Raw genomic sequence first — 12,155 nt, 5'->3', positions numbered from 1 at the left:
CTCAGTTTCCTTATCTGTAGCAAACCATTACAGCATCTTTGCCAAGAAAACCCAAATGTGGTCATGAAGAATTGGACCCAACTAAGAAATGATTCAACAACATAGCACAGACCACGGCACAGGTAGTAGGCGCTATATAAATGCTTATACCTTTCCTTTCCTTAAAATATAGCAACAGAAACTACGTGTCTCCAGGGCATACTGAAGACCAGTCCCACTCCATATCACACTTTCTCAGCTGTACTGTAAAGTTTGTTTGCTTATTTGTTTGTATTTAACAGCAAATCTTGGTCGGGGACATTAAGGTTTCTAACTAACCCCTGCCCATCACTGTCGTAGAATCTCATAGATGAGTCAAGAGCCTGCCTAGATCAACCCATTAAGGAGAATCCTCCCCTCTCTCATTCACCATAACCTGCCCAACAATTTGGCATTTAGCTCCTGCTTGGAATTGAGGGGGAATTTGCCATTTCCTTGGACAGTCCATTCCACTGTCGGACAGTTCCAGTCATGTACAAGGTTTTTTTTTTGTTTTTTTTTTTTTTAATCAAGCCTAGATTCCCTTTTGGAGCTCCTCTCCTCCTCCTCTTCCTCTTCCTCCTCCTCTCCTCCTCTTCCTCCTCCTCTTCCCTCTTTTCCTCCTTCTCCTCCTTCTTCTCCTCCTCCTCTTCCTCCTCCTCCTTTTCCTGCTTCTCTTCCTCCTCCTCCTCCATCGCTCCTAGTTAAGCCAAGCAGAACAAGACTAATCCTTCCTTCACTGGAAGATACAAAATGGGAAAATCTGGCGATGTGACATGGGAACTGAGCCTTGAGGGAGGATTCAAGGTGGAGGTGTAGAGGGTGCTCATCGCCAGCATGGGACAGATGGGACCCCGAAACAATGGAACACCTTATGTGGGAAACACCAGTTAGTTCTTCAGTGTTTGGGGAGAGTTATGTGCAGCAAACCTCAGTAGGTTAGAACCGAATTGTGGGACTTGCTTCAGGGTCACCCAGGGGGTAAGTATCTGAGGAACTCGGGTCTTCCTGATTCCAAGTCTATCCCACTTAGCCATCATACCCCACAGCTGCTCCTACAAGCAATGATAACTGAACATCCGTAAGTGGGAACTGAAAGGGGGACAGGGCAGAGGGTCACTCAACTGACCGATCACATGTGGCCCAGATCTAGGAAGGTTTCCTGGAAGAGCTCAGGCATCAGTTGGGAAGCAGTATAATAAGGGTGCGGTTTCCATAAAGAACAGAGGTCTAGGTAGAATGTCATGTGCAAATTCAGGTGATTTAAAGGGGAAGGGGGCAAAGTTTGCAGAGAGAAGTAAATAAGTTTATCTGATCAGGCACAAAGGCTGATGAGCAGAAATGGACCCGGAAGATTATCAAGTTGAGAGCTTCTTAACACCTGACACAGGAGCACTCTTACAGGTTGGTGACACAAGTGGATCCCTTCTGAGAATTATTTTTACACCAGTGGATTCCTTCTGAGAATTATTTTTACACCAGTGGATTCCTTCTGAGAATTATTTTTATGTCCCAGTTGTTACCTTACAGCTAAAACTATAAAATGATCAAATAAAAATGCACAAATATGAACTACATGTATTTATGTTCATGAGATCTCAAGAGCTTGAATCAACTTCAAAGATGGTGTAAATCCTGGTCTTTGACATGACTACAGCAAAACAATTCGAGGTAGCTGCCATAATGGGTATAGCATTGGACTTCTGAGTTGGGAAGACTTGAGTGTGACTCTTCCCTTGAACGTTTACTAGTTGTGTGACCCTAGGCAAGTCACTTAGCCACACTTAGCCACCACAGTCTCCTCATCTGTTGGGCCTGATGGCCTCCAAGCCCCATGGGATTCTAAATCTATGAGCCACGAGGAGCTGTTCACTGCTCTCATCTAAGACCTTAGACGTTCCTTGATTTCCCCTGGTAGGAAGAACTCAATGTCAAGAATCCTTCTTTGTATCATTGCTCCATTACACTTTTCCAGACCAATCCTTTCTCCCTTTGCTCAATAATCTTTCCTCTTCCCAATCAATCGACAGGCATTCTGAAATCCATGCCATCGTGTCCCCTTCCTTCTTGCTGTCATTTATCCGTGTGTCAGAATCACACTGTGCGGGATCACAAAGGGAATCAATTCCATTGAAACATAAATATAAAAAAATTAACAAGACTCCACGAGTTAAGAACTCCTGGTCTACACAACACAGCGTCTCCACTCTTTCTGTTATCGTTTGCTTGCTTTTTGTTTTTCTTCCCATATTATTTTTATCTTCTTTTTAAATTCGATTTTTCTTGTGCAACAAGATAACTGAATAAATATGTATACATATATTGGATTTAAGATATACTTTGACATGTTTAACGTGTATGGGACCTGCCACTTAGGAGAGAGGGTGAAGGGAAGGAGGGGAAAAGTTGGAACAAAAGTGATTGCAAGGGTCAGTGTTGAAAAACTACCCATGCATATGTTTTGTCAATAAAAGCTATAATAATAAAAAAGCATTCCTGTCTACTCTAACCCCTTTATCTTGAGTGGGGAAGGGAGGGCAGCAGAACGGGATACAACGAGCTATTGGGGCTTTACTGGTACAAGATGGAAAGGGCTCAGGCAGAGAGCAGTTTGCCTCAAAGAAACCTGGCATTTTAGTGCAATAGGGGACAGTGAGTCAAGGTGGTGCTAATACCACAGGCAAGGACATTAACGGGATCTTGGATACACCTGGTGACAGTTTCCACTCGGGGTTGGTGATTTGTAGATAAGAAAAATCTACAGACAGTCCTTGCAGAAGCTGCTTCCTTGGTTGTTGCGAGAATCAAGTAGGATAATACGTGTAAGTTTTTTCAAACTCGAAAGCACTGCATCAATGCTAGCCAATATTATTTGGCTGACAACTGGTCCTGGGTCTCAGAGAGGGGCTGCCTGATGGGAATGGCCAGCCGCCCAAGCCGGCAGTGGGTTCAGAGTGGCCCCAATCCGAACAACGGTTCTAAAAGGGGGAAATCGGGAATTATTAACAACTGTTTGAAAGAAGGTTTCAAATCCAAAGATAGACTCTCCGACGCATCATTAGTGAACCTGAGAATTGGCCCAACTAGTCTGAAAAGCAACTTGAAATTATGTGAAGAGATTAACGTGTGCACTTGACCCAGTGAACCTTCTAGGCATTTATCCCAAGGAGGGCAATGATAAAAAGAAAGACGCCATTCAAACCAAAATATTTCTAGTAATTTTTCTTAGTATTGTGATCACTTATTGGAAAATGGTTAAAACACATTGTGCCGGGGCCGCTAGGGGGCGCAGTGGATAGAGCACCAGCCCTGAAGTCAGGAGGACCTGAGTTCAAATTTGATCTCAGACACTTAACATTTCCTGGCTGTGTGACCCAGGGCAAGTCACTAAACCCCCAATTGCCTCAGCAAAAAAAGACAAAAACAAAAACAAAAAACACATTGTGCTGATGAATAAAAGGGAACATTACTGCAACTGAAAGAAATGAGAAATCCAATGAATATAGGCAATCATGGGAAGATGTGTGTGATTTGCTGCAAAGTGAAGGGAGCAGAGCCATCAAAACAGCATAGGAATGGTTTCAACACTAAATATAATGACCCCCCCAAAGCAGTTGAAAGAGAATGCTGGAAAATTATGATGACAAAGCTTGACCTTAAAGAAGAGCTACAGGAAAGCTCCTTTCTTTCTTGCAGAGGACTATGGGAACGAGACAGGTGACGTCAGACACTTTTGTTGTATCGCTTACCTTTCTGTTTTATTCTTTGCTTGGGATGATGGCGCTTTAGGAGGGGGAGGAGCTACGTTGGATAATGTAGATGGTGGAAAAACAAATGATGTCAGTGAACACACCCTCCCCCACAGAAGATCCTGACCAGAGCTGTGGGACATTGACCCTCCACATCCGGAATCCTTTCTGTGTACCGACCTGGCTCCCTGTTGAGTGGCAGCAGGAGTGGCGGCGGGACCGACATCCTCGCTTTCACCATGTGGGGAAAGGCCTTGAAGCACGTGAGTAGCAGAAGATCATGGGGGCTCCCCCCACACAGCCAGTGAAGAGCAGAGGCGGAGGAAAAGGCTCCCCGATGTTGGGGGGCAACGCGAGGGGAGGGACTCAGTGAGAACAGTCTTGGTTCGAGACTTTGATCCCTAATTTATTTGTCAGCAGTTGTAAGCCCCCTGCAGGGGACTGTCAGAAGGGCCGGGCCCCTCCCGCAGTGGGAGTAGCCGGAGCCCGGAGGAGTCACTGGAATGGTGACGACAAGTGGCTGATCAGCACAGACCCGCTAAAAGCAGGAAAGCCCAGGCCAGGATCACCAGCGGGAGAGACCTCGATGCTTGGCAGCCGCCATTGTAGGTGGGGAGTTCACAGTTCTCGTAGGGCTCCAGGCAGGCGGCGAAGGCCATCACGTGGGCCACGTAGGTCTGCTCCTGCACGCTGTGGAACAGGTGGGCCTGGGGGCCTCTCGCGAAGATGGCCACGTCCTCCCCCCCATGAGTCTCCGAGTCCAGGGGCACAGCCGCCTGCTGCTTGTAGGACACTTGCTCTGAGGAGCCATGGGAGAGGAATGGGAGGAGAACAAGCCTGAGTCTGTGAGCAGGACCATCCCCCCCCCCCCACCAAGCGCAGGGGGCACAGCCCGAGGGCTGGAAAGAACCGCCCAGATCATCTGCTCTACACCCATCCCGCAGAGGAGGAGACCGAGGCCCCAGCAGTGAGTAAGTGGCCCCAGTTCCCACAGGGAGCAAGCAGCAGGGCTGCAGGAAGGACCCAGAGCCCCAGGGCCTTGGCCGCTGTGCTACGCTCCCCTGCCCTCAGTCAGAGCCGGATTCTTCCCCATCTCCCCTCAGAGCCCTCCTCCTTATCAGGATGGAAGCTCTTTTGTCTTTGGTGGACACCATGTATTGTGGAATGGGGCGCGTGGGGCTGGCTCTGAGCTCTCTCCCCACCCCTCCCCTTCCAGCAGAACTTTTGTCTTTGTCCCCAGCACAGTTCCTGGCCCCCAGCCGCGTGGAGAGCAATAGAATGGAGGGGCTCCCAGCTTCCCCGGCGCGCAGCTCCCCCTCTCACCGCTGATGCTCTCGTTGACGTCCGGCCTAGTCCCATTGATCTGGTAGCCGGGTCCGTTGCCGTACAAGATGGAAGTATACGATTTCCCGTCCTCGGCCTTTTTGGGAGCCAGTCCTGGAGGAAGACCCAAAGTGAGATGAGCGAGCAGGACCTGGGACAGAAGCCGCTGCGGAGGGCGCCCCCTGCAGCAGGACCGAGGACAGAACCTCCTGAGGAGGGTGCCCCTTGCAGCAGGACCGAGGACAGAGCCCCCCCGCAGAGAGTGCCCCCTACAGCGGGACCGAGGACAGAACCTCCTGCGGAGGGCGCCCCCTGCAGCGGGACCGAGAACAGAACCTCCTGCAGAGGGAGCTCCCTGCAGCAGGACTGAGGACAGGGCCTCCCGCAGAGGATGCCCCCTATAGCGGGACAGAGGCCAGAGCCTCCTGCGGAGGGCGCCCCCTACAGCGGGACCGAGAACAGAACCTCCTGAGGAGGGCGCCCCCTGCAGCAGGACCGAGGACAGAACCTCCTGAGGAGGGCGCCCCCTGCAGCGGGACCGGGGACAGAGCCTCCTGCGGAGGGCGCCCCCTGCAGCGGGACCGAGGACAGAACCTCCTGCGGAGGGCGCCCCCTGCAGCGGGACCGAGAACAGAACCTCCTGAGGAGGGCGCCCCCTACAGCGGGACCAAGAACAGAGCCTCCTGCAGAAGGCGCCCCCTGCAGTGGGACCGAGAACAGAACCTCCTGCAGAGGGAGCTCCCTGCAGCAGGACTGAGGACAGAGCCTCCCGCACAGGATGCCCCCTATAGCGGGACCGAGGAAGGAGCCTCCTGCGGAGGGCGCCCCCTACAGCGGGACCGAGGACAGAGCCTCTTGAGGAGGGCGCCCCCTATAGCGGGACCGAGGACAGAGCCTCCTGCGGAGGGTGTCCCCTACAGTGGGACCGAGGACAGAACCTCCTGCGGAGGGTGCTCCCTGCAGCGGGACTGAGGACAGAGCCTTCTGCGGAGGGAGCCCCTTGCTGCGGGACCCGGAACAGAGGCCCCTGCGGAGGGCGCCCCCTGCAGCGGGACCGAGGACAGAGCCCCCCGCAGAGAGTGCCCCCTGCAGCAGGACCAAGGACAGAGGCCGCTGCAGAGAGCTCCCCCTCCTGGGCATTTGGGGCAGTCTGGGGATCTGGCCACCCTTCCTACCAAAGATGGAGCTGCCCCTGTAGGTGTAGCCCCCGAAGGAGAAGACGTGCGAGTGGTCGGCAGTGACGACAATCAGAGTGTCCTTTTCGCTGGTCATCGCAGTGGCCTTCTCGATGGTTAAGTCAAACATGACCGCCTCAGTCAAGGCCAAGTGCGCGTAGCCGTCGTGGTGGCCATGGTCGATCCGGCCTCCTGAATAAAGCCCCAGAGGGTCAGCTCCTGCCCGGGCAGCGGCCCCCGGCCCCGCCCCCGGCCCCGCCCGCCGCCTTCCATCTCCCCCCTTGTCGATTTCGCGTCCTTTCTGTGACCTCGGCCTCGTGCTCCTGCTCTTGGGTTTCCTCATCTTTAAAGCGAGGGGGGGAGGGGGACCCTCTCCGGCCTCTGACCCTGACTGCTTCCCGCCCTCCTTCCCTCGGAGCCAGCCCCGGAGGCGCCGCCCTGCTGAGCCCCGCCCACCTTCCACGAAGAGGTAGTAGCCCTTGGGATTCCGGCTGAGCACTTGGATGGCGACCTCGGTCATCTCCTCCAAGGAGGGGTCCGCGGAAACATTGCGGTGCACCTCGTACTTGGTGTCCCCGGGCTCAAAGAGACCTTGGGGAAACAGAGGCCGCGTCACCGAGGGAGAGTGGCGGGCACAGGCCGCAAAGGCCGCTGGGCTTTCTCAGCTCGGCCTCGCGGGTCAGACCCATCACCGAGCAATGAGGCTCCCAAGGGCTTCCTGCCCCCTCCAGCCGCGGGGGGGCAGCAGAGAGTCTCCCTGCAGGGGCACTGGGGGGGGGGGGCAGCAGAGAGTCTCCCTGCAGGGGCACTGGGGGGGGGGGGCGGCTCTTACCCATGATGTGCGTCACGGAGGTGTTTTGGGCCGCTTTCAGCAGCTGTTCGCGGTTCCACACGTAGCTGGCGCCCTGGGAAGCACAAGCACCGTGAGTTTGGTCTGGAGCCTCCTTGGCCAGTGGGGCCTCCTCCCTCTCTCCGAGTTCCTCCGCCCCAGACCGTCCCTCACCTTTCTGTTCTCCTGCCATTCCTTTACGAGGTTCCGGCCGTCCTTCCTGATTCCGGTGCTGTTGTACTCGGGATCACGGGTTCCTGCGGGGAACATGTACCTTCGGCCGCCCCCCAGGATCACCTGGAGGAAAGAGGTGTGAGCGCTGAGTCCGGACCCCCCTCTCAGCCGGGCTTCCTGTTCTCCCTGGGTCCTTCCAGAAAACCTTACTAAATATCGCTGCCTTTCATCACTGAGGGGAAACTGAGGCAGGTCAAAAAGTGTCATTCTCCTTTTTAAAGTATAAAAGCCTGTTTCATCTTTTTTTTTTTTTTGGTGTGTGTGTGGATTGTCTAGATTTTAAAAATCAATGGAAAATTATTAGTAATGGATTTAAAAAGTGTCATTCTCATCTAGTCCTCACCTCCTCCCAGAAGCTCAGCATCTCGGAGCCGGAAGGGCCCACGGAGGAACTAATCTAATTGGTGTCCCCCTCTGTCAGTCCCCCAACAAGCGTAGCCACGGAGGATGTTCTGTGGCCATCCCGCTTTAGGAAAGCTCCCACTGGCAGTGGGTTTTCCTTATAGATCCTTGCGACTTCAAGCCCTTCTCTCCAGCCCTGAGTAACCTTGGCCGTGGCCCCGGAGGAACTGCCCAGACTAACGCGCTGGCGGCCTTACATCAATGTCCACGTTGGCGATCAGCTGGGAAGCAATGTCCTTGCAGCCGCTCTGCAGGGCCTCGGGAGGCATGTCGGCGTCTGAGTACCAGTCCCGGGTCACCACGTGGGCGTACGTGCCCGAGGGCGAGGCGTGCTGCACCCGCGTGGTGGTCACCACCCCCACGGACTTTCCTGAGGAAATGCAGACCCCGGGCTCAGACCCAAGGGCCATCTCCCCTCACAGATGAAGGGAAAAGCCGGTCCCCATCCTCCAGGACCTACATTTTATTGAGGGGTGGGGAGCTTAAAAAGAAAGCGGGTAACAGCGGAGACATCTCTACACGACAAGGAAGCGGGGAGGGGCTCCCTATAAATGTCACCCGAGCTTGGGATTCCAAGAGTTGGAAGGGAGCGTGCTAGGTCTGGGTGAAAGCCAAAGACATGGAGGTGGGAGATGAAGGTGGAATTAAGAAGATTCAAATTCGAATCCAGTCTCCCAGGTTTACTAGCTGTGTGGTACTGGCTAAATCATTTAAGTTCTCTCTGCCTCAACTTGATTATCTATAAAATGGGGACAGTAATAGCACCTCCCTCCCAGGGTTGGTGCTCTTTGTAGAATGCTTTGCAAACTTCAAGGCTCTCTCAGTGCTAGCGATTTATCCTCATCCTCATTATTCCGACAGCTGGGGGGGGGGGGGGGAGAAGAGAGTCTGGAAGCCGGAAGATGAGTGGGAGCTGTTGCACCAGTCCAGAGTGGGTGCTAAGAGCCCAGACTAGGGCAGGGCTGTGCTGGCGGAGCAGGAGAGGGGTCTAAGCCCCAAGGCTGGTGATTGCTTGGCTTCAGGGGGGTTAAGGAGGAAGAGAGAGGAGAGGAGGTGGGGAGCCCGAGGGGCTGGGATGATGATGGCATCCTTGATGGAAGCGGGGACACTGGAGAAGTGACCTGGGAGAGGCAGGGGACGAGCGACCCCCAGCCCGAGCCCAGCTCACCTGCTTTCTTGGCTCGCTGCAGCACCGAGTAGACCTCGTTGCCCGCGGTGGTGTTGCACTGGTCCGTGCGGGCAGCCGCACTGAGTCCGATGGTTTTGTAGTTGCCCTTCACGCCACAGAGGTAGGCGGTGGCTGTGCCCGCACTGTCCGGGACCTGCCTGTCTACATTGTACGTCTGTGGAGATGGCCGCTGGTCAGCTTGGGGGCCGCTGGCAGAGCAGGGTCTGACCCCCTCGGCTGGGTCCCTCATCCTTGATGGAGCCTGGCCACACTGCCCCCCATTTTCAAGGCCTCCCCCCCAAGCCCTCCTCCCTTCTTTCCCCCACATTCGCCAGGGACACTCCATCCCCGTCCCCAGCAAACAGCCTGAGGCAGCTGGCCCAGGTCCCCAAAGTCTCCTGTGTTTTCCCTGCCCCTCGCCTCCATGTACCTTGGATAGAGCCACGTAAGGGAAACGGTCCATAGCCAGGGGGGTTTCGGGTCCCAGATGACCTGCCTTTTGTCCTTTGAGTATGCGGGTGGCCGTAATGGTGGGCACTCCCATCCCTGCGGGGAATTGTTTGGGATTGAGGAGGGGCCATGGGACCTGATAGTGTGTTTGGGTGGAAAGGGACCTCACCCTCGGGACAGTCAACTGGGCATTCCAGGGAAGTCTGGGGACTGGCAAGATCTAGGCCAGCCCACACTCACCATCCCCCAGGAAGAGGATGAGGTTCTTGGCTTTCGTGTTGATGGGCTGGAGCTGCTGGGCTGTCTTAAGAGCAGTCGCCGCCTGACGGTTCCAGAAATCAGGGTTTTGTTCTTCTTCTGTGGGCACAACACCAGGACCCCGGGCTGGAGGGTATGTCCCTATCCTTCCTTCCCCATCCTCCCCTCCCCAGGCCTCTGGGTCCAGGTGTCCCAAACCATTGAAGACCAGACCAAGGGGGGGAATCTTGGAGAGCCAAGCTGCTAAAACTAGAGCCATCCCTGGAGACCATCTGCGTAGCCCTCCTGCTTTACTGATGACGCAGAGTCGCAGATCTCTTGGACACTAAATGTCTTGCACTTTCCACCCCCACTGCCCATTTTTCACAGGAGGAAACTGAGTCCCAGAAGAGGGGAGGGGCTTGGTAAAGCTCATCTGGTTAGTAAACTGTCCTCTCATGACGCCTTTCCAAGCCACCTTTGCCATTCCAAAGATAACCCGGGGCATCTCTGGATCCTCTCATCACCTCGGGCTTCCCTGTTCCCAGAGGCTCATCGATCCCCACTTTGTTTCAGTGGCCTCTGACCACACATTTTGGTAGACGTGAGGAAGGTGCTCCCATATTTGGCTCCCATTTTGGTAAATGCTCCCACATTTAGCTCAATCCCGCCTCCTGGACCAGCGTCATCGAATGGGACCCTCCTCCTGGTTCCTTTCTATCAGGGAAGCTCCTCGGAGGGGCTTACCTGGGATGACACCATCCACGGTGCAGAAATAGAGCCCCACCAGCAACAAAGCAAAGCTTCCCCACATCCTGAGGCAGAGCGGGAGAGGCATGGTGTCTCTCTGGGGCGCGCGCTTGCTTAAGAGTGGCCCGTGGGGACTTTGGCCCCAAAAAATGATCTCTTGGCTTCCTGGAAGATAGTCTTCCTCGGAGAATACCCCACCCCCTCGATGGTCCTGGCCACGCCCCTGCCCCAGGAGGGCCCTCCTGACCTGGACGGTCCTTTGTGGAGACGAGATAGTGGTGGGAGGGGACTGGGGTCAGTCCCCACTTCCAGGTCCAGTTACCGGGACAGGAGTTAATTCACAAAAGCACAAAATGGCACAATGAGGGGAAAACCTTCTCTGTGGATGAGTCATGGGATCCCGGCCCTAGAGTTGGCAGGTGTCTTGAAAGCCTTGCAGTCCAGCCCTCACTTTTTTTTTTTTTTAACTTTTTATTGACAGAACGCATGCCAGGGTAATTTTTTACATTATCCCTTGCACTCACTTCTGTTCCGATTTTTCCCCTCCCTCCCTCCCTCCAGATGGCAAGCAGTTCTTTACATGTTAAATAGGTTACAGTATATCCTAGATACAATCTATGTGTGCAGAACCGAACAGTTCTCTTGTTGCACAGGGGGAATTGGATTCAGAAGGTAGAAATAACTCGGGAAGAAAAACAAAAATGCAAGCGGTTTATATTCATTTCCCAGTATTCCTTCTTTGGGTGTAGCTGCTTCTGTCCATCCTTGATCAATTAAAGCTCTCTTTCTCGAAGAGATCCACTTCCATCAGAATACATCCTCAAACAGTATCGTTGTTGAGGTATAGAATGATCTCCTGGTTCTGCTCATTTCCCTCAGCATCAATTCATGTAAGTCTCGCCAGTCCTCTCTATATTCATCCTGCTCAGCCCCCACTTTACAAAGGAAAGTCCTTGCCCAGGCCTTGAGTGTCCAAGCCAGGGCCTCCAGAATTCCCAAACGCTGGCTCTTTCTATGGTGCCATGTACCCCATACTAGTGGCAGAGGCTGGGCTCCATTTTGGGTCTCCTGTTTCCAAATCTAGAGCTTTCCCAATGACTTTTCCAGCACTCCTCAAACCTAAGTGGGGGCAGCAAGTCAGGATGTGGGATTCTGGGCAAGTCAGTAACTTATCTACCTCAGTTCTTTCATCTCCAAAATGGGAATAATAAAAATAATAATAATTGTACCAGCTTCCCAAGGTTGTCGTGAAGGTGAACATGTTTTGTAGAGAAGGCTTCTGCAAATCTAAATGTGAGCAATAATTATTATTAGGTTTGTTATCAATGTAATATTATCCTCCTCCTCCTCCTCATTAGGCCCGTGGCAGGCGATAGTCCAAGATCCAGAAGTGAGTCAGCCTCTTGGCTCCACAGATGCTCAGACTGAGAAGAGCTGAGAGCTGTGAATAATAGCAGAGAAGGGGGTAGACACATCACGGCCAGCTCTCTGTGACCTTGAAAACACTCCATCCAGTCTTCCTCCACCTTGTCCCAGAGACCCTGGCCTCTTGCTTGTTTCTTAAAATGACTCCATCTTCTGATTCCAAAAGTAGTCCTTTGTAGGTCTTCCCCCAACCATGCTGGGTGCTCTCTGCCTCCCAGATCCCTGGCTTTCTTCTAGAACAAGCCTTTTCCAGGCTTGTCTCATCTCAGTGCCTTCCATCTGAGCTTAGCTCCAATTTAATGACTTTGTCCAGAGGTTTTGCCTGTTGTCTCCTTCATTAGAGTGGGGTACTTGGGGACAGGGGCTTTTTTTTTATATTCCCAGTATCCAACACG

General features: G+C 53.5%; 1 protein-coding gene across 1 annotated transcript; it reads right to left on the bottom strand.

Annotated features, from left to right (window-relative positions):
- Nucleotides 1–3,749: 3,749 nt before the first annotated feature.
- ALPI (alkaline phosphatase, intestinal) lies at nt 3,750–10,475 on the bottom strand. Its single transcript, XM_051999622.1, has 11 exons — nt 10,333–10,475; nt 9,589–9,705; nt 9,329–9,444; nt 8,899–9,073; nt 7,928–8,100; nt 7,269–7,391; nt 7,098–7,170; nt 6,722–6,856; nt 6,266–6,457; nt 5,091–5,204; nt 3,750–4,566 (listed from the first exon to the last, which is right to left on the bottom strand). The coding sequence occupies exons 1-11, from the start codon at nt 10,421–10,423 to the stop codon at nt 4,292–4,294; spliced, it is 1,584 nt and encodes a 527-aa protein (XP_051855582.1). The 5' UTR covers nt 10,424–10,475; the 3' UTR covers nt 3,750–4,291.
- Nucleotides 10,476–12,155: the final 1,680 nt, after the last annotated feature.

This window comes from Antechinus flavipes, chromosome 4 (genome assembly GCF_016432865.1).
Source record: "Antechinus flavipes isolate AdamAnt ecotype Samford, QLD, Australia chromosome 4, AdamAnt_v2, whole genome shotgun sequence".
Taxonomy (NCBI): Eukaryota; Metazoa; Chordata; class Mammalia; order Dasyuromorphia; family Dasyuridae; genus Antechinus; species Antechinus flavipes.
Note: the sequence above shows the minus strand (reverse complement) of the source record. Positions and strands in the feature narration are given on the sequence as shown.

Bases quoted from the DNA above. Each gene is read 5' to 3' on its own strand.
- ALPI (XM_051999622.1), bottom strand. From the start codon at position 10,423: ATGCCTCTCCCGCTCTGCCTCAGGATGTGGGGAAGCTTTGCTTTGTTG. The intron at 8,101-8,898 runs GTGAGCTGGGCT...GCATTTCCTCAG, and splicing joins GCAGCGAGCCAAGAAAGCAG to GAAAGTCCGTGGGGGTGGTG. The intron at 4,567-5,090 runs GTGAGAGGGGGA...ATGGCTCCTCAG, and splicing joins CGTCAACGAGAGCATCAGCG to AGCAAGTGTCCTACAAGCAG.